This window comes from Salvelinus fontinalis, chromosome 22, assembly GCF_029448725.1.
Source record: "Salvelinus fontinalis isolate EN_2023a chromosome 22, ASM2944872v1, whole genome shotgun sequence".
NCBI classification, from domain to species: domain Eukaryota; kingdom Metazoa; phylum Chordata; class Actinopteri; order Salmoniformes; family Salmonidae; genus Salvelinus; species Salvelinus fontinalis.
Window position 1 is genome coordinate 39,383,841 of NC_074686.1, and position 18,263 is coordinate 39,402,103.

The window sequence follows — 18,263 nt, forward strand, 5'->3', positions numbered from 1 at the left end:
CTATCCCTAATGCAACTCCCTATCCCTAATGCAACTCCCTATCCCTAATGCAACTCCCTATCCCTAATGCAACTCCCTATCCCTAATGCAACTCCCTATCCCTAATACAACTCCCTATCCCTAATGCAACTCCCTATCCCTAATACAACTCCCTATCCCTAATGCAACTCCCTATCCCTAATACAACTCCCTATCCCTAATGCAACTCCCTATCCCTAATGCAACTCCCTATCCCTAATGCATGCTAAACCTTCCTCACATTTGCATGGGCTTGTTGTCAACAATAACCCCCAAAATACTATTTGCAGGAATATTACGGTGGAGTGTCTCTTGTACAATATTGGGAAAGGGACTTTTCAGTCTATTGGTGACCTGTGATTTGCGATACTGTACTGTGTGTGTGTGTGTGTGTGTGTGTGTGTGTGTGTGTGTGTGTGTGTGTGTGTGTGTGTGTGTGTGTGTGTGTGTGTGTGTGTGTGTGTGTGTGTGTGTGTGTGTGTGTGGGGTACTGTGCAAACACTGCACGGCCCTCCAGGTGAAACTCACCTTAATCTCACCTCAACAGGTTGTGTGTTGTCATGGCAAGACTCGCCACAGGTGAAACGCTCTGGAATGTGGAGTTGGCAAAGAGGAATCACAAAGACACTCTGTGTCCCTCCCTCCTCCTCTCTCTTCCACTTCCTCTTTCTCTCTGTTTTGCAACACTTTCACCTGTAAGTTAAAAATAGCATAGTTTACATAGCAACTGTACTGACAATGCAGACAATCTTGTTGCTCTAAACACAGGCTACGTATGTACAGTATTTAAGCACCCATACGCACCTGACACACACACGCACATAGACAGAAATACACATACACAATACAATAATACTACCAATTGTATAGAGTCTTAGGTAATATAGCCTAATTATGTAATTATTTTCTGTACTATTGTCTACTGTGGCTGATCATTTTGATTGAGGATTACTTTCCTGGATGTAGTACCAAAACCAAACACATGGGCGCATTGTTGCATTACCCGCCTTGCACTTGACGTCATAGACCTGCGACATTCCTTCATGTGGATTTTCAAAATGGCGTAATTTGAACGAAAACAATGTGGTGTTGAAAACTATTGTGGGGAAACGAGAGGATTTAATTTCATTCACCGCACCAGCAATTATAAATCCTGCCACACTATGACGGTGTGCAACTTTTGGATGCAAGGCCGGTGTCGATATGGCGACAAGTGTTGGAATGAGCACCCAAAAGGTGGTGGTGGAGGAGGCGGCGGTGGAAATTACAACAACCGTCCCCCTCAACAGTCCAACAGAGGTGGTGGAGGAGGAGGAGGAGGAGGTGGAGGAGGTAAGGGGTAACTAGTAGCTAGCCTCTGCCCCACAAGCTTTCATCCTCACTTTCGACAACGTCGGCGAAGCTTGGGAGCCGAGGCTAACTAAATGTAGTACTAGCTAGTAGTATTGTTCATCCGGGTCCCCAGACCGCTGTCTGTTTCTGTTATAGCCAACTCTACACCGTAGCTAATAGCCATAAACTCAACTATAACATTTTGTTTTGTTTACTTTTTAGCCTAGCTAGCTAGCTACGTTTCTTTCTAGTAGTCTCGGCTTTACATCCGTTACAAAATGTTACGTCAGTGGGATAAAGACGGTGGTAATGAGGAACACTTATATTGTAACGTTACTTGTGATGGTTTTTGGTTCACTGATTATTTGGACCAATCACTATTTCGCGCGTGTGCAGCAGTATCTGTCAGGCATATTTTGAATCTTTATTTTATTTTTTATTAAGAGCAAAAGATGGTATGGTCTTGGGTACTCCTCTTCAGAATGTAACTGTGGGGGAAATAATGCTGTTGGTGATGAGAAATGTGGTGTGCTCGGACGACCCCCGAAACTCCAGTCAAGCCCCAGGTGAAAAAGATGAGAGGGCAAGAGGGTATGTCACTTCTTGAGATGCAAAACAATATTGTGATGCTTTTGACAGTAAAATAAAAATTAGATGCAAGGGCAGATGGCTTGGAGAACATGTTTTTATTTTTCAAATTTAACCTTTATTTAACTGGTCAGTTAAGAACAAATTCTTATTTACAATGACGGCCTACCCCCGGCCAAACCCGGCCGATGCTGGGCCAATTGTACGCCACCCTATGGGACTCCCAATCACGTCCGGATGTGATACAGCCTGGATTTGAACCAGGGACTTTAGTGACGCCTCTTGCACTGAGATGCAGTGCCTTAGACTGCTGCGACACTCAGGATCAATGCGATTTAAAAATTAAGGCCATTAAAAAATATATATGTTGACTTTATCTCTGGGGAAGTGAAGACCCTCAAAAGTGACATGAAGAAGGTGGAAGTTATCTGCCAGGAAAATGAAAAGAAGGTGAATGAGGCGGAGAGATACCAGCGCAGGTGGAACCTTAGGCTCCGTCGAATTCCAGAGCAGTCGGGGGAGGACATCAAATGTAGAGTTCTTGACATCTGTGGAGCTCTCTCTCTCTCACTCTCTCTTTCTCTCACTCTCACTCTCTCACACACACATCAAAAAGCAAACTTCTGAAATATGTGGACATCGTTTGGAAGACTCAAAGATCAAGACAAGAGTCAGTGTGACAACCTTCGTCCAGTTCAACAACAGATCTACACGGGATCATCTCTGGAGGCGAGCGAAGAGCTGAGTTCCTTATCAAGCAAAAATTGAGATTCATTGAGGATCTGACCTCTGTGGACAAAGTGACACGGGAGAAACTGTGGCCGATGGTGGCTGCAGCTCGAACGGTAGGCAAAACAGCATTCATTGTCGGTGCAAAAATGATTACCGACGGGAAAGAAATGCGGCCAAATCAGAACGTTTGAGAGAGAGCCAGAGTCTAACTCGGACAGAACTGGCAGGCCTAAACACGGCCTAGTCGCCAGGTGAAAAGCAGCCTTTTATTATAAATAATTTACACAAACACTTGAAGTAAGAAAAGGCTAAACTGAAAACTGGCAAACTAAACACAAACTATGGGTGAATAACTGCTTATTGTAAAGTCTACACAATGTCTCCCTCTTGTGGGAGTAAGAATACTTTGGTAGCTTTATGAACAGTATAATGGGATGGACATCTTTTGAGTTACAACTTATTTTCCTTAGCTTTTCCTAACAAGGTTGTTGGTTAAAATTGATGTATTTTTATCTCTTTGTTCAATTAATGTCAGGGTTATTGGGCATTTACTCAAACCTAAGGCTATGTTCCTGTATTGAAAACAGTTTAATGGAGACTCATGCTTGTTGTTCCGATCTAGCTTTTTGAAAAAATCTGTGGAGTAACGATATCTGGTTATCATATGGCAACAACCACTCTGCAGGTGTAACAGTTTTAAGAGGTGTATTTAAAGGGAAGGTCATCAGTAGTATGACTCACCACTCTGGTAGACATTGATAGAATTAGAGGTGTATTTAAAGGGAAGGTCATCAGTAGTAAGACTCACCACTCTGGAAGAGATTAATAGAATTAAAGGTGTATTTAAAGGGAAGGTCATCAATAGTACGACTCACCGCTCTGGAAGAGATTAATAGAATTAAAGGTGTATTTAAAGGGAAGGTCATCAGTGGTAAAACTCACCACTGGTACAGATTAATAGAATTAAAGGTGTATTTAAAGGGAAGGTCATCAGTAGTATGACTCACCACTCTGGGAGAGATTAATAGAATTAAAGGTGTATTTTAAGATGATCTTAAGTGGAGATTGTAATTCTGTGCCTAATGTGATGATTGACAGATATCCCCCTCCTAAAAGATCCAGCATTGTTAATACCGAGTTTAATAATACGTCTTGGATTATTCGATATTTGGATATCTAAATATCCTGATTTTAAAAAGTACTTCACTTGCTGTAACAAGGACATGCCCAGACAGTCAAGAATATACTTCTAATTCATTAGATAACACTGTAATTGTATCCATTGAACCATCTGATCATAAAGTTATATTCTTATCTTTAAATATGATCTGAAGTTAATAACCTGAATCAGAGTTATTGGAAACTCAATAGTAGACTGCTGGAAGAGGATCATATCAAGATGGATGCCAACGATATTATACAAGACAATTGGAGGAAAACCCAACTATTTAAGTCTTATGGGAAATATTGGGAATGAAGTATATGAGATAAGACAAACAGCCATGAAGAGAGGTAAAGACATTTCTGAAGGTAAACAGATTGAGAGAAGAGAAACTTAAGGACATGCTTTCTCTAATCTCTATGGGAGGACCTGGGATGAAGAAGGAAAGAGTTAATTTCTTTACGACTAGAAATGGACCGAATGTATCAAGAGAACTAAATGTATCAACAAGTTAAAAGGAGAACAAATCTCCAAGGGAATAATGGCCTTATTAATGAATTCTATAAATATTTTTCAGGAGGATATTTTTTAAATTTATATTTAATGTCTTTAAAGGAGGCGATTGATTTAGGGCTCCTGCCTGTTTTTATGACACAAGGTCTCACTGCTGTAATCCCCAAACCAAACAAAGATCCTATGATCTTTGGCTAATCAAAGGGCTACCCAGACCCTGCTTATACATTGCTGCTACTCTCTGTTGTTATTATCTATGCATAGTCACTTTAATAAACCATCATGGTCACCTAATAATCCCCAGTTTACAATTGGCTCATTCATCCCCCTCCTCTCCCCTGTAACTATTCCCCAGGTCGTTGCTGCAAATGAGAACGTGTTCTCAGTCAACTTACCTGGTAAAATAACGGTAAAAAAATAAAAAATAAAAATAAAATAACTCTACCTACATGTACATATTACCTCAATTACCTCGATTAACCGGTGGCCCCGCACATTGACTCTGTACCGGTACCCCCTGTATATAGCCTCCACATTGACTCTGTACCGTAACACCCTGTATATAGCCTCCACATTGACTCTGTACCGGTACACCCTGTATATAGCCTCCACATTGACGCTGTACCGTAACACCCTGTATATAATCTCCACATTGACTCTGTACCGGTACCCCCTGTATATAGTCTCCACATTGACTCTGTACCGTAACACCCTGTATATAGCCTCCACATTGACTCTGTACCGTAACACCCTGTATATAGCCTCCACATTGACGCTGTACCGTAACACCCTGTATATAGCCTCCACATTGACTCTGTACCGTAACACCCTGTATATAGCCTCCACATTAACTCTGTACCGTAACACCCTGTATATAGCCTCCACATTGACTCTGTACCGTAACACCCTGTATATAGCCTCCACATTGACTCTGTACCGTAACACCCTGTATATAGCCTCCACATTGACTCTGTACAGGTACCCCCTGTATATAGCCTCCACATTGACTCTGTACCGTAACACCCTGTATATAGCCTCCACATTGACTCTGTACCGTAACACCCTGTATATAGCCTCCACATTGACTCTGTACCGTAACACCCTGTATATAGCTTCCACATTGACTCTGTACCGTAACACCCTGTATATAGCCTCCACATTGACTCTGTACCGTAACACCCTGTATATAGCCTCCACATTGACTCTGTACCGTCCATCCCTCCCTCCGCACCTCTCTGATTCAGAGGGTTAAATGGGGAAGACACATTTCAGTTGTACATCTCACTAGATATCCTTTCCATCTTTGACGAAAGACTTCAAAAAGGTTTTTACCAAATCATTGATGATACCCAGTCTGGTTTTATGAAGGGAAGACATATATTTAATAATATTCGACTAGTATTGGACTTGATAGACTACAATGAGCACATTATGGAAGATAGTGTTTTTTTTATTTGTAGGCTTTTACAAGGCTTTTGATACAGTTGAGGACTATTTTCTTTTTGAGACAGATTTTTTTAAACGTCTAATTAAGACACTTCAACAGCTCTGTTAAATTATCCCACGGAACCTTAGAGATTTGATGTTAGACGAGGAATTAAACAAGGATGCCCAATTTCTCCTTATTTTTATTGGTCACACAAGTTATGGCACTTCATATCAATAAGGATAGTTTTGGGGGTGTTATGACAGTTCATATCAATAAGGATAGTTTTAGGGGTGTTATGACACTTCATATCAATAAGGATAGTTTTAGGGGTGTTATGCCACTTCATATCAATAAGGATAGTTTTAGGGGTGTTATGACACTTCATATCAATAAGGATAGTTTTAGGGGTGTTATGACACTTCATATCAATAAGGATAGTTTTACGGGTGTTTTCAGATACAAGATAAGAGAAAATGTTCACAATTGGCTGACAACTCCCTTCACAGAACAGCGCAAACTGGCTCTAACCAGAATAGAAAGAGGAGTGGGAGGCCCCGGTGCACAACTGAGCAAGAGGACAAGTACATTAGTGTGTCTAGTTTGAGAAACAGACGCCTCACAAGTCCTCAACTGGCAGCTTCATTAAATATTACCCGCAAAACACCAGTCTCAACGTCAACAGTGAAGAGGCGACTCCGGGGTGCTGGCCTTCTAGGCAGAGTTGCAAAGAAAAAGCCATATCTCAGACTGGCCGATAAAAAGAAAAGATTAAGATGTGCGAAAGAACACAGACACTGGACAGATGAACTCTGCCCTATGTTTATATATTAGATTCTTCAAAGTAGCCACCCTTTGCCTTGATGACAGCTTTGCACACTCTTGGCATTCTCTCAACCTGCTTCACCTGAAATGCTTTTACAACAGTCTTGATGGAGTTCCCACATATGCTGGGCACTTGTTGGCAAATATTTAGGCGGCTTATTCTAATGCTCACCCTATAATGATGCACTTTATCAAGATTTGGCGTCATCGTTGTGCGTATGTAAGTCTACACGTCATTAAATATATTGTGACAAATTACAGATGGTAACCTACAAGTATCTAAATATAACTAAATTGATTGAACATTAAATGTATTTCAGTATGATGATTGAAATAGGCCTAGAGCCTCCTGTATTTATATTTTAATACATTAATCTCGGTTTTCATTTGATGCGTCTTTTTATACATTGTTTATCAATTGCAAAGACATTGGCAACTTTGGATTTATAGTCAACGCTGTTCTGAAGTTATCGGCGGTCACAGAGGCGGATAAACCATGTGATTCTATGTTTAGCTGAGATCTGTGTATAAAGTGACGCGAGAGGTCGGAGGCAGGCGTTTAGATTTACGCCTGTTTTCAAGTTACATTTTTTTGTAATAATGATGGTTTTGGGAAACAGCTCGGAGATTTAACGATTCCTGCTTACAAGCAAAAACTAAAGCAGGAAGTACCAGTGACTCGCGCAACACGGAAGTGGTCAGATGATGTGGATGCTACGCTTCAGGACTGTTTTGCTAGCACAGACTGGAATTTTTTCTGGGATTCGTCCAATGGCATTGAGGAGTATACCACCTCAGTCATCGGCTTCATCAATAAATGCATCGACGACATCGTCCCCACAGTGAACGTACGTACATTGCCCAACCAGAAGCCATGGATTACAGGCAATATCCACACTGAGCTAAAGGCTAGAGCTGCCGCTTTCAAGGAGCGGGACACTAATCCTGACGCTTATAAGAAATCCAGCTATGCCCTTAATCGAACCATCAAACAGGCAAAGCTTCAATACAGGACTAAGATAGAATCCTACTATACCAGCTCTGACGCTCGTCGGATGGGCTTGAAAAATATTATGGACTACAAAGGGAAACACAGCCGTGAGCTGCCCAGTAACGCGAGCCTACCAGATGTGCTAAATGCCTTTTTATGCTTGCTTCGAGGCAAGCAACACTGAAGCATGCCTGAGAGCACCAGCTGTTCTTGACGACTGTGTGATCACGCTCTCCGTAGCCGATGTGAGCAAGACCTTTAAACAGGTCAACATTCACAAAGCCGTGGGTGCTCCAAGCATGCGCGGACCAACTGGCAAGTGTCTTCACTGACATTTTCAACCTCTCCCTGATTGAGTCCTTAATACCTACATATTTCAAGCAGACCACCATAGTTCCTGTGCCCAAGAACACCAAGGTAACCTGCCTCACGTCTGTAGCCATGAAGTGATTTGAAAGGCTGGTCATGGCTCACATCAACACCGTCATCCTGGAAACCCTAGACACACTCCAATTCGCATACAACAGATCCACAGATGACGCAATCTCAATCGCACTGCCCACCTTTCCCACCTGGACAAAAGGAACACCTATGTGAGAATGCTGTTCATTGACTACAGCTCAGCGTTCAACAGCATAGTGCCCTCAAAGCGCATCACTAAGCTAAGGATCCTGGGACTAAACACCTCCCTCTACAACTGGATCCTGGACTTCCTGACAGGCCGCCCCCAGGTGGTAAGGTTAGGTAGCAACACATCTGCCACGCTGATCCTCAACACGGGGGCCCCTCAGGGGTGCGTACTTAGTCCCCTCCTCTACTCCTTGTTCACTCACGACTGTGTGGCCAAGCACTAATCCAACACCATCATTAAGTTAGCTGATGACACAACAGTGGTAGGCCTGATCACCGACAGCGATGAGACAGCCTATAGGGAGGAGGTCAGAGACGTGTGATGCCAGGACAACAACCTCTTCCTCAACGTGATCAAGACAAAGGAGCTGATCGTGGACTACAGGAAAAGGAGGGCCAAACATGCCCCCATTAACATCGACGGGGCTGTAGTGGAGGGGGTCGAGAGTTTCAAGTTCCTTGGTGTCCACATCACCAACAAATAATCATGGTCCAAACACACCAAGACAGTCGTGAAGAGGGCAGGACAACACCTTTTCCCCTCAGGAGACTGAAAAGATTTGGGTCCTCAGATCCTCAAAAAGTTCTACAGCTGCACCATTGAGAGCACCCTGACTGGTTGCGTCACCGCCTGGTATGGCAACTGCTCGGATCTGACCGTAAGGCACTACAGAGGTTAGTGCGTACGGCCCAGTACATCATTGGGGCCAAGCTTCCTGACATCCTGGAAATATTTACTAGGCTGTGTCAGAAGGGCCAAGATAATGTCAGACTCCAGCCACTCAAATCCTAGACTGTTCTCTCTGCTACCGCATGACAAGCAGTAGCAGAGTCAGGAGACTAGGACCAAAAGGCTTGAAATGGCCCAGGCTCGAAATGCTGCCCTCTATCATCGGGATAGGGGGCAGCATTTCGACTTTGAACAAATTGCGTGCCCAAACGAAATTTCCTCCTACTCTGTCCCAGAAGGTAATACATGCATATTATTATTACTATTGTATAGAAAACACTCTGAAGTTTCTAAAACTGTTTGAATTATTTCTGTAAGTATAACAGAACTCATTTGGCAGACAAAAACCTGAGAAGAGGTCAAAACAGGAAATGAGAACTCGATTTTCAAAACAGTGTCAAATGAGACCCATTGTAGATATGGCTGAACAAACACTGCCTAGGGCTTCCACTAGATGTCGTCGTCTTTAGATTTTAGTCTTGTTATTCTACTATAAGGGAGGGGCTCAGAAGAACTGTTTTAGTGAGTGGTCGTCAGATTTTTCAGTCAGGATTTGCGCGTGAGAGAGAGAGCTCTCGTTCCAATGCTCTTTCTACAGACAATGAAATTCTCCGGTTGGATCCTTATTGATGATTAATGTAAAACACATCCTAAATATGGATTGCAAACATCATTTGACCTGTTTCTACGACCTGTAACGGAACTTTTTGAGTTTTTGTCTGGAGGGATTGCTCGTGCGTCATGAAAATGGATTCGTGGGCTGAACATGCTAACAACAAGTGGCTAAATGATGGGCTTTATGGAACTTATTTTCATTTATTGTCGATTTGGGAATCCTGGGAGTGCCTTCTGATGAAGTTATTCGAAGGTAAGTGCATATTTATAGTGTTTTTGTAGCTTTTGTTGACGCCAAAATAGTGACTATTTCTTTGGCTGGTTGGGGCTCTGGGCGCCGTTCTCAGATTAATCTTTTTCCGTAAAGTTTATTTTGAAATCTGACACATCGGTTGCATAGAGGATAAGTTTATCTTTAATTATGTGAATAACACTTGCATCTTTTATCAATGTTTATTATGAGTATTTCTGCAAAATCACCAGATGTTTTGGATTCAAAACATTACTGCACATAACGCGGCAATGTAAACTGAGATTTTTTTAAATATATATATATATATGCACATTATCGAACAAAACATAAATGTATTGTGTAACATGATGTTATATGACTCATCTGATGAAGATTTGCCAAGGTTAGTGAATAATTCTATCTCTATTTGTGGGTTTTGTATAAGCTACCTGTGCTGTGAAAGAAATGTCTGTGCTTTTTTGGATTTGGTGGTGAGCTAATATAAATATACGTGGTGTTCGCTGTAAAACATTAAAAAAATCGGACATGTTGGCTGGATTCACAAGATGTTTATCTTTCATTTGCTGTGTTGGACTTGTTAATGTGTGAAAGTTAAATATTTCTAAAAAATATTTTTGAATTTCGCGTGCTGCCTTTTCAGTGGAATGCTAGCGGAACCCCGGGGCTAGACAGGTTAACAGCTACTACCCCTAAGCCATAAGACTGCTGAACAATGAATCAAATGGCCCCCCAGGCTATTTACATTGACCCCCCCTCCCCCTTTGATTTTACACTGCTGCAACTCACTGTCTATCTATGTATAGTCACTTTACAAATTACCTCGGCTAACCTGTACCCCCCCCCCCCCCCCCACACACATTGACTCGGTACCGGTACCCTCTGTATATGTTACTGTTATGTCATTTTCGTGTTACTTTTTTATGTACATTTTTTTTAAACTTTTTTTTATTTTGTCAATATTTTCTTACCTCTATTTCTATGAGCTGCCGTGTTGGTTGAGGGCTTGAAAGTAACATTTCACGGTAAAATCTACACCTGTTGTATTTGCCCTCGTGTAACAAATACAATTTGATTTGGTTTGCTCAATACAAAAGTTCTAGTAATGAATTTTGCCTCGATGCTTTTGGGAAACTAGGTCCTGTCTAGTAAAACATCTGTGTTGGCTATAGCAGAAACAGATTGGCTAATTCATTGAAAGTGTGTCATCATACCATGCAGTCTAGATACACACTTATCCTATCTAGTGTTTTTCATTTTTTAAATTTAACCTTTTATTTAACTAGGGCAAGTCAGTTAAGAACAAAATCTAATTTAGAATGACGGCCTACCCCCGGGCCAAACCCGGACGACGCTGGGGCCAATTGTGCGCCGCCCTATGGGACTCCCAATCACGGCCGGATGTGATACAGCCTGGATTCGAACCAGGGACTGCAGTGACGCCTCTTGCACTGAGATGCAGTGCCTTAGACCGCTGCCCCACTCGGGAGCCCGTATTTAGGTTGTCTAATCAATGAACGTCCTGTTTTCAGGGTTTGGGAACAGAGTGTGGGTGAACCCAGCTCAGAGGTCTGGAGGAGGAACCTACGTCCAGCCATCATCCTTCTCCTCCCAGCAGGGTGGGGATGACTGGGGCAGAGGGGGAGGAAGAGGAGGAGGGGGAGGTGGTGGCAACAACTGGGGTCCAGGCGGAGGAGGAGGAGGAGGAGGAGGAAGAGACAGCCAAGTCAAGAGTTCCAATTTCAGTTTTGCAGCCGCCTCTCCAAACCAAAACAGATTTTCTGCCTTGAGCACACAGAGCAGCTTCGACAGGGGTGGGAGTGAAGGGGAGGACAATGAAAAACACTTGTAAGTCCAGTGATTGGATACAGTTTTCACAATGGTATTCAGAATTCACACACACACACACACACACACACACACACACACACACACACACACACACACACACACACACACACACACACACACACACACACACACACACACACACACACACACACACACACACACACACACACACACACACACACATACTTTACAAAGTAGTCTGTAAATGTAATAGGCATTGTCTTGTCTCCTCCACCAGGGAGACCATCCAGAAAGACATGGAGATCTGGGAGACTTCAGGACAGTGGCTTTTCTCCTGTTACTCTGTCCTCAAAGAAACCATCTCAGGTAAGACGAAACAGAAGGGTTAAGCTTTGGTCTGTCCCACTGTAGGATTGTCTGGTTGGAACAGATTGATTGTTACCACCACACACTCACACATGAGGGTTGGACACAGCTGTTAACCATTTACCTACTAGTCAAGGGAGGATTTAGAGGGAGTGGTTTCGGGATTGCAGCCCTGGTGGCTGCAAGTGGTTTTGGACAGGCGAGTGGATATTACTGTGAATTGTCGTTAATTACTTTTGGACGGTGAAGAGTCTCCAGTATATTGAATGGATGTGGACGCCATGAACCTGGTCTTCTCCTCTGTGCAGGGTTTACAGAGCTCTCTCCAGAGGAGCTGAGACTGGAGTACTACAACACCAAGCCAACGGGAGACCTGCAGGGTTATGTGAGTAGAATCACACGCATGTCCCTTTATCTGCATGAACACAGTATAACATAAAGCCATCTGCACTGGGATTCAATGTCATGAAGAAAATATTGTATTGCTCCATTACGAGACAGACATTTGTCTCCTGCTTTTTAACGAACCCTTCCGATACACACACACACACACACACACACACACACACACACACACACACACACACACACACACACACACACACACACACACACACACACACACACACACACACACACACACACACACCTTATGTAGAAGTGGCTGGAGCAGCCGGCGGCCGTAGTGCAGCGCCCAAAGAGCACTTTAGGGGGCGTTAAGTTCCTTGCTTCTAACTTAAGGACAGTGATTCCAGAGTGTACAGCCATTACGTTCATATGTGTCTGTATTGTCCAGTCAATACTACCGTCTGTGTCGTCTGTAGGTTAACGTCATCAATCAGCTGCTCAACCAATGGAGAAGCAGAGTCCAGGAGCTGAGGGCTATGAGCGGCAACACCAGAGTCGCTATGGTAACACACACACACACACACACACACACACACACACACACACACACACACACACACTACTTTCTGTAGTGATACGACAAGACAAAATAGAAAGTCGTATACACTAACCGTTCAAAAGTTTGGGGTCCTCTTTTTTGAAAGAAAAGCAAAACATTTTTGTCCGTGTTTAAAATAACATCAAATTGATCAGAAATACAGTGTAGACACTGTTAATGTTGTAAATGACTATTGTAGCTGGAAACTGCAGATTTTTATTATGGAATGTCTAGATAGGTGTACAGAGGCCCATTATCAGCAACCATCACTCCTGTGTCCCAATGGCACGTTGTGTTAGCTAATCCAAGTTTATCATTTTAAAAGACTAATTGATCATTAGAAAACCCTTTTGCAATTATGTTAGCACAGCTGAAAACTGTTGTTCTGATTTAAAGAAGCAATAAAACTTGCCTTCTTAAGACTAGTTGAGTATCTGGAGCATCAGCATTTGTGGGTTCGATTACAGTCTCAAAATGGCCAGAAACAAATAACTTTCTTCTGAAACTGGTCAGTCTATTCTTGTTCTGAGAAATTAAGGCTATTCCATGCGAGAAATTGCCAAGAAACTGAACATCTCGTACAATGCTGTGTACTACTCCCTTCAGAGCAGCACAAACTGGCCAGAATAGAAAGAGGAGTGGGAGGCCCCGGTGCACAACTGAGCAAGAGGACAAGTACATTAGTGTGTCTAGTTTGAGAAACAGACGCCTCACAAGTCCTCAACTGGCAGCTTCATTAAATAGTACCCGCAAAACACCAGTCTCAACATCAACAGTGAAGAGGCGACTCCGGGATGCTGGCCTTCTAGGCAGAGTTGTAAAGAAAAAGCCATATCTCAGACTGGCCAATACAAATTAAGATGGGCAAAAGAACACAGACACTGGACAGAGGAACTCTGCCTAGAAGGCCAGCATCCCGCAGTCGCCTCTCTTCACTGTTGACGTTGAGCCTGGTGAACGGTAGTGTGTGTGTACAAGGTGACTAATACTCTCTCGTCTCTCCCAGCTTGCAGAGCTGGACAACCCAGCACCACAGGCAGCGTCTGGAGGTTTTGGGTCGACACCAGTCACCGGCTTTGGGTCCTCAGCACCATCTGGCTTTGGAACGGGTAAGATTTGCTGTAGCCTGTGTTCTTCATAGGAATACAATAGATTTGCTGTAGCCTGTGTTCTTCATAGGAATACAATAGATTTGCTGTAGCCTGTGTTCTTCATAGGAATACTATAGATCTGCTGTAGCCTGCGTTCTTCATAGGAATACAATAGAAAAGGAATACAGGCGTGGAGGCCCTCAATAACTCCTAGGTTGACTGGCTAAGACCCTCTGTAGCTCCTATGTTGACTGGCTAAGACCCTCTCTAACTCCTAGGTTGACTGGCTAAGACCCTCTGTAGCTCCTAGGTTGACTGGCTAAGACCCTCTAACTCCTAGGTTGACTGGCTAAGACCCTCTAACTCCTAGGTTGACTGGCTAAGACCCTCTAACTCCTAGGTTGACTGGCTAAGACCCTCTAACTCCTAGGTTGACTGGCTAAGACCCTCTAACTCCTAGGTTGACTGGCTAAGACCCTCTAACTCCTATGTTGACTGGCTAAGACCCTCTAACTCCTATGTTGACTGGCTAAGACCCTCTAACTCCTAGGTTGACTGGCTAAGACCCTCTAACTCCTAGGTTGACTGGCTAAGACCCTAACTCCTAGGTTGACTGGCTAAGACCCTCTAACTCCTAGGTTGACTGGCTAAGACCCTCTAACTCCTAGGTTGACTGGCTAAGACCCTCTAACTCCTAGGTTGACTGGCTAAGTCCCTCTGTAGCTCCTAGGTTGACTGGCTAAGACCCTCTGTAGCTCCTAGGTTGACTGGCTAAGACCCTCTCTAACTCTTAGGTTGACTGGCTAAGACCCTCTGTAGCTCCTAGGTTGACTGGCTAAGACCCTCTAACTCCTAGGTTGACTGGCTAAGACCCTCTAACTCCTATGTTGACTGGCTAAGACCCTCTAACTCCTAGGTTGACTGGCTAAGACCCTCTAACTCCTAGGTTGACTGGCTAAGACCCTCTAACTCCTAGGTTGACTGGCTAAGACCCTCTGTAGCTCCTAGGTTGACTGGCTAAGACCCTCTAACTCCTAGGTTGACTGGCTAAGACCCTCTAACTCCTAGGTTGACTGGCTAAGACCCTCTAACTCCTAGGTTGACTGGCTAAGACCCTCTAACTCCTAGGTTGACTGGCTAAGACCCTCAAAAGCTCCTAGGTCGACTGGCTAAGACCCTCTAACTCCTATGTTGACTGGCTAAGACCCTCTAACTCCTAGGTTGGCTGGCTAAGACCCTCTAACTCCTAGGTTGACTGGCTAAGACCCTCTAACTCCTAGGTTGACTGGCTAAGACCCTCTAACTCCTAGGTTGACTGGCTAAGACCCTCTAACTCCTGGGTTGACTGGCTAAGACCCTCTAACTCCTAGGTTGACTGGCTAAGACCCTCTAACTCCTAGGTTGACTGGCTAAGACCCTCTAACTCCTGGGTTGACTGGCTAAGACCCTCTAACTCCTAGGTTGACTGGCTAAGACCCTCTAACTCCTAGGTTGACTGGCTAAGACCCTCTAACTCCTAGGTTGACTGGCTAAGTCCCTCTGTAGCTCCTAGGTTGACTGGCTAAGACCCTCTGTAGCTCCTAGGTTGACTGGCTAAGACCCTCTCTAACTCTTAGGTTGACTGGCTAAGACCCTCTGTAGCTCCTAGGTTGACTGGCTAAGACCCTCTAACTCCTAGGTTGACTGGCTAAGACCCTCTAACTCCTATGTTGACTGGCTAAGACCCTCTAACTCCTAGGTTGACTGGCTAAGACCCTCTAACTCCTAGGTTGACTGGCTAAGACCCTCTAACTCCTAGGTTGACTGGCTAAGACCCTCTGTAGCTCCTAGGTTGACTGGCTAAGACCCTCTAACTCCTAGGTTGACTGGCTAAGACCCTCTAACTCCTAGGTTGACTGGCTAAGACCCTCTAACTCCTAGGTTGACTGGCTAAGACCCTCTAACTCCTAGGTTGACTGGCTAAGACCCTCAAAAGCTCCTAGGTCGACTGACTAAGACCCTCTAACTCCTATGTTGACTGGCTAAGACCCTCTAACTCCTAGGTTGGCTGGCTAAGACCCTCTAACTCCTAGGTTGACTGGCTAAGACCCTCTAACTCCTAGGTTGACTGGCTAAGACCCTCTAACTCCTAGGTTGACTGGCTAAGACCCTCTAACTCCTGGGTTGACTGGCTAAGACCCTCTAACTCCTAGGTTGACTGGCTAAGACCCTCTAACTCCTAGGTTGACTGGCTAAGACCCTCTAACTCCTGGGTTGACTGGCTAAGACCCTCTAACTCCTAGGTTGACTGGCTAAGACCCTCTAACTCCTAGGTTGACTGGCTAAGACCCTCTAACTCCTGGGTTGCCTGGATAAGACCCCCTGTAGGATGATATCTCTCTGGTACTTCTCTGAATCTAAAAGCTAGACTCTCTCTCCTCCTCCCTAGGTTTTGGAGTGCCGGCCCAGGCTCCAGTCCAGGACACCTCAGGTGTCAGCAGTTTCAGCTTTGCTGCGCCGAGTGCAGGAGGCTTTGGTTCGGCTGCTCCCAAGCCTGCAGCTTCTGGTTTTGGCAGTACTGTGGTAGGCGCCGTACCAGCACCCGCTGGAATCGGTTCTACGGCCACCTCTGCTCCCTCGGCAGCAGGTTTCTCCTTTGCCGCGCCTGCTGCCAACAAAGACCCAACTACTGCCGGTTTCGGAGCTTCTGCTTCAGGGTTTGGAGCTGCTGCCTCTGCTTCAGGGTTTGGAGCTGCTGCCTCTGCTTCCGGGTTTAGCTTCAACTCGACGACCACTAGTGGAGGAGGATTTAGTGGAAGTGGTTTCGGGAGTGCAGCCCCGGTGGCTGCAAGTGGTTTTGGACAGGCGCGTGGAGGGTTTGGGGGTATGGTAGCAGGAACAGGGGCGGCTGGGGGGGCAGCAAACAGTCTCTTCTCCCCCCAGAGCCAGCTGAGTGAAGAGGAACTGAAGGAGTTTGGAGGGAAAAGGTTCACCCTGGGACAGATACCACTCAAACCTCCCCCTGTTGATATGCTGGTTGTCTGATCCCACCGTGGACATTTACAAAATGGCTTCTCTCCTTGTCTTTAACTGACCCGATGGGGAAAGAGCTGGACTGAATGTCTCTCAACACATTCTGTTGAGTAAAAAACCCTTATGTTCAGAATCTTTCCCCCCCTATCCTTGATGATGTAATCACTGATCTGACTAGTTTCTACTGATAGAATCAATCAAATGGATTCTGAATGATGTCATGTTTTAACCAAGAGGGTGTTCCTGGTAATAGTGCCTTGCCATTCTGTTGAAATGCTCCCTTTTTAAAATGAAGCGGGAGCAGAATGTAATGCAGACAACATGACCACAGACTACTGGTGGTCTGCAAGGCCTTAATATATCAACATTAAAATTAAGTTTTAATTATGCTTGGTGGTATTTTTTTTCTTTTGCATAGATTTATTTTTCAAACCAAATTGTTGGCTGTTGTGTGCTTTCATCTCAGTCCGTTATTCCCCCCCCCCCCTCAGGTGTATGTTGTATGAACGATACTTTTTGACAAGTAACACAAGCTTCCTGCTCTGTTCTGTATGTGTAGTTAAGGGGAAAGGCTTCCTGCTCTGTTCTGAGCTGCAGCTTTGCTAGGTCTTTATTTCGCTACACTTGACCATATTATCGGACAGCCTGATACTACTGCTACTGTTTATTTGTGTGTAAACAACAACAACAAAAAACAACACAGAACATCTTTTAATAACAGACCTTCCCGTCTTCACAGCAACTTAGTCAATATGTCTTAACCATGATCCTCCGATGTTAAACCAACGAGATTAGTTTCCTCAACTGGCTCAGTGGTCCCATCCTTTATGTACTCCAGTTGAGGTCTTAGAGAATGTTTTTAATCAAATAAAATACTTTTAGTTGTACATGTATTTAAGACCTGTGCGTTATTAATCACCTATTCTGTAACTAACTCATTATTTAGAGTTTCAGCTCAACTGGTTTTGGGTGCAGACTGTATGCAGAATCATCTGCATCATTCTAGCTTTGTGTTTAAGACCAGTGGCAAATAATTTGTCAAAAAATGGAGAAGAGTAACGGCCCAAGCCAACTGCCCTGAGGGACACCCCACTGTACATATCTGATGTTAGAGAAGCTTCCATAGAAGAACACTCTGGATAAGAAACTCTCCAATCAACCATGTGATGGCAGGTGATGTAAAACCATAGAAAGTGAGTTTCTTCAATAACAATTTATGATCAA

The 18,263-nt window shown here is 44.1% G+C and overlaps 1 protein-coding gene across 1 annotated transcript; it reads left to right on the top strand.

The window, feature by feature from the left end:
- The first annotated feature begins 1,058 nt into the window (after positions 1 to 1,058).
- On the top strand, positions 1,059 to 17,932 carry LOC129820307 (nucleoporin NUP42-like). The gene is made up of 7 exons (XM_055877375.1): positions 1,059 to 1,350; positions 11,345 to 11,660; positions 11,902 to 11,990; positions 12,299 to 12,375; positions 12,815 to 12,901; positions 13,943 to 14,045; positions 16,456 to 17,932. The coding sequence occupies exons 1-7, from the start codon at positions 1,182 to 1,184 to the stop codon at positions 17,049 to 17,051; spliced, it is 1,437 nt and encodes a 478-aa protein (XP_055733350.1). The 5' UTR covers positions 1,059 to 1,181; the 3' UTR covers positions 17,052 to 17,932.
- The last annotated feature ends 331 nt before the right edge of the window (positions 17,933 to 18,263 follow it).

Bases quoted from the DNA above. Each gene is read 5' to 3' on its own strand.
- LOC129820307 (XM_055877375.1), top strand. From the start codon at position 1,182: ATGACGGTGTGCAACTTTTGGATGCAAGGCCGGTGTCGATATGGCGAC. The intron at 1,351-11,344 runs GTAAGGGGTAAC...TCCTGTTTTCAG, and splicing joins AGGAGGAGGAGGTGGAGGAG to GGTTTGGGAACAGAGTGTGG. The intron at 12,376-12,814 runs GTGAGTAGAATC...TGTCGTCTGTAG, and splicing joins CGGGAGACCTGCAGGGTTAT to GTTAACGTCATCAATCAGCT.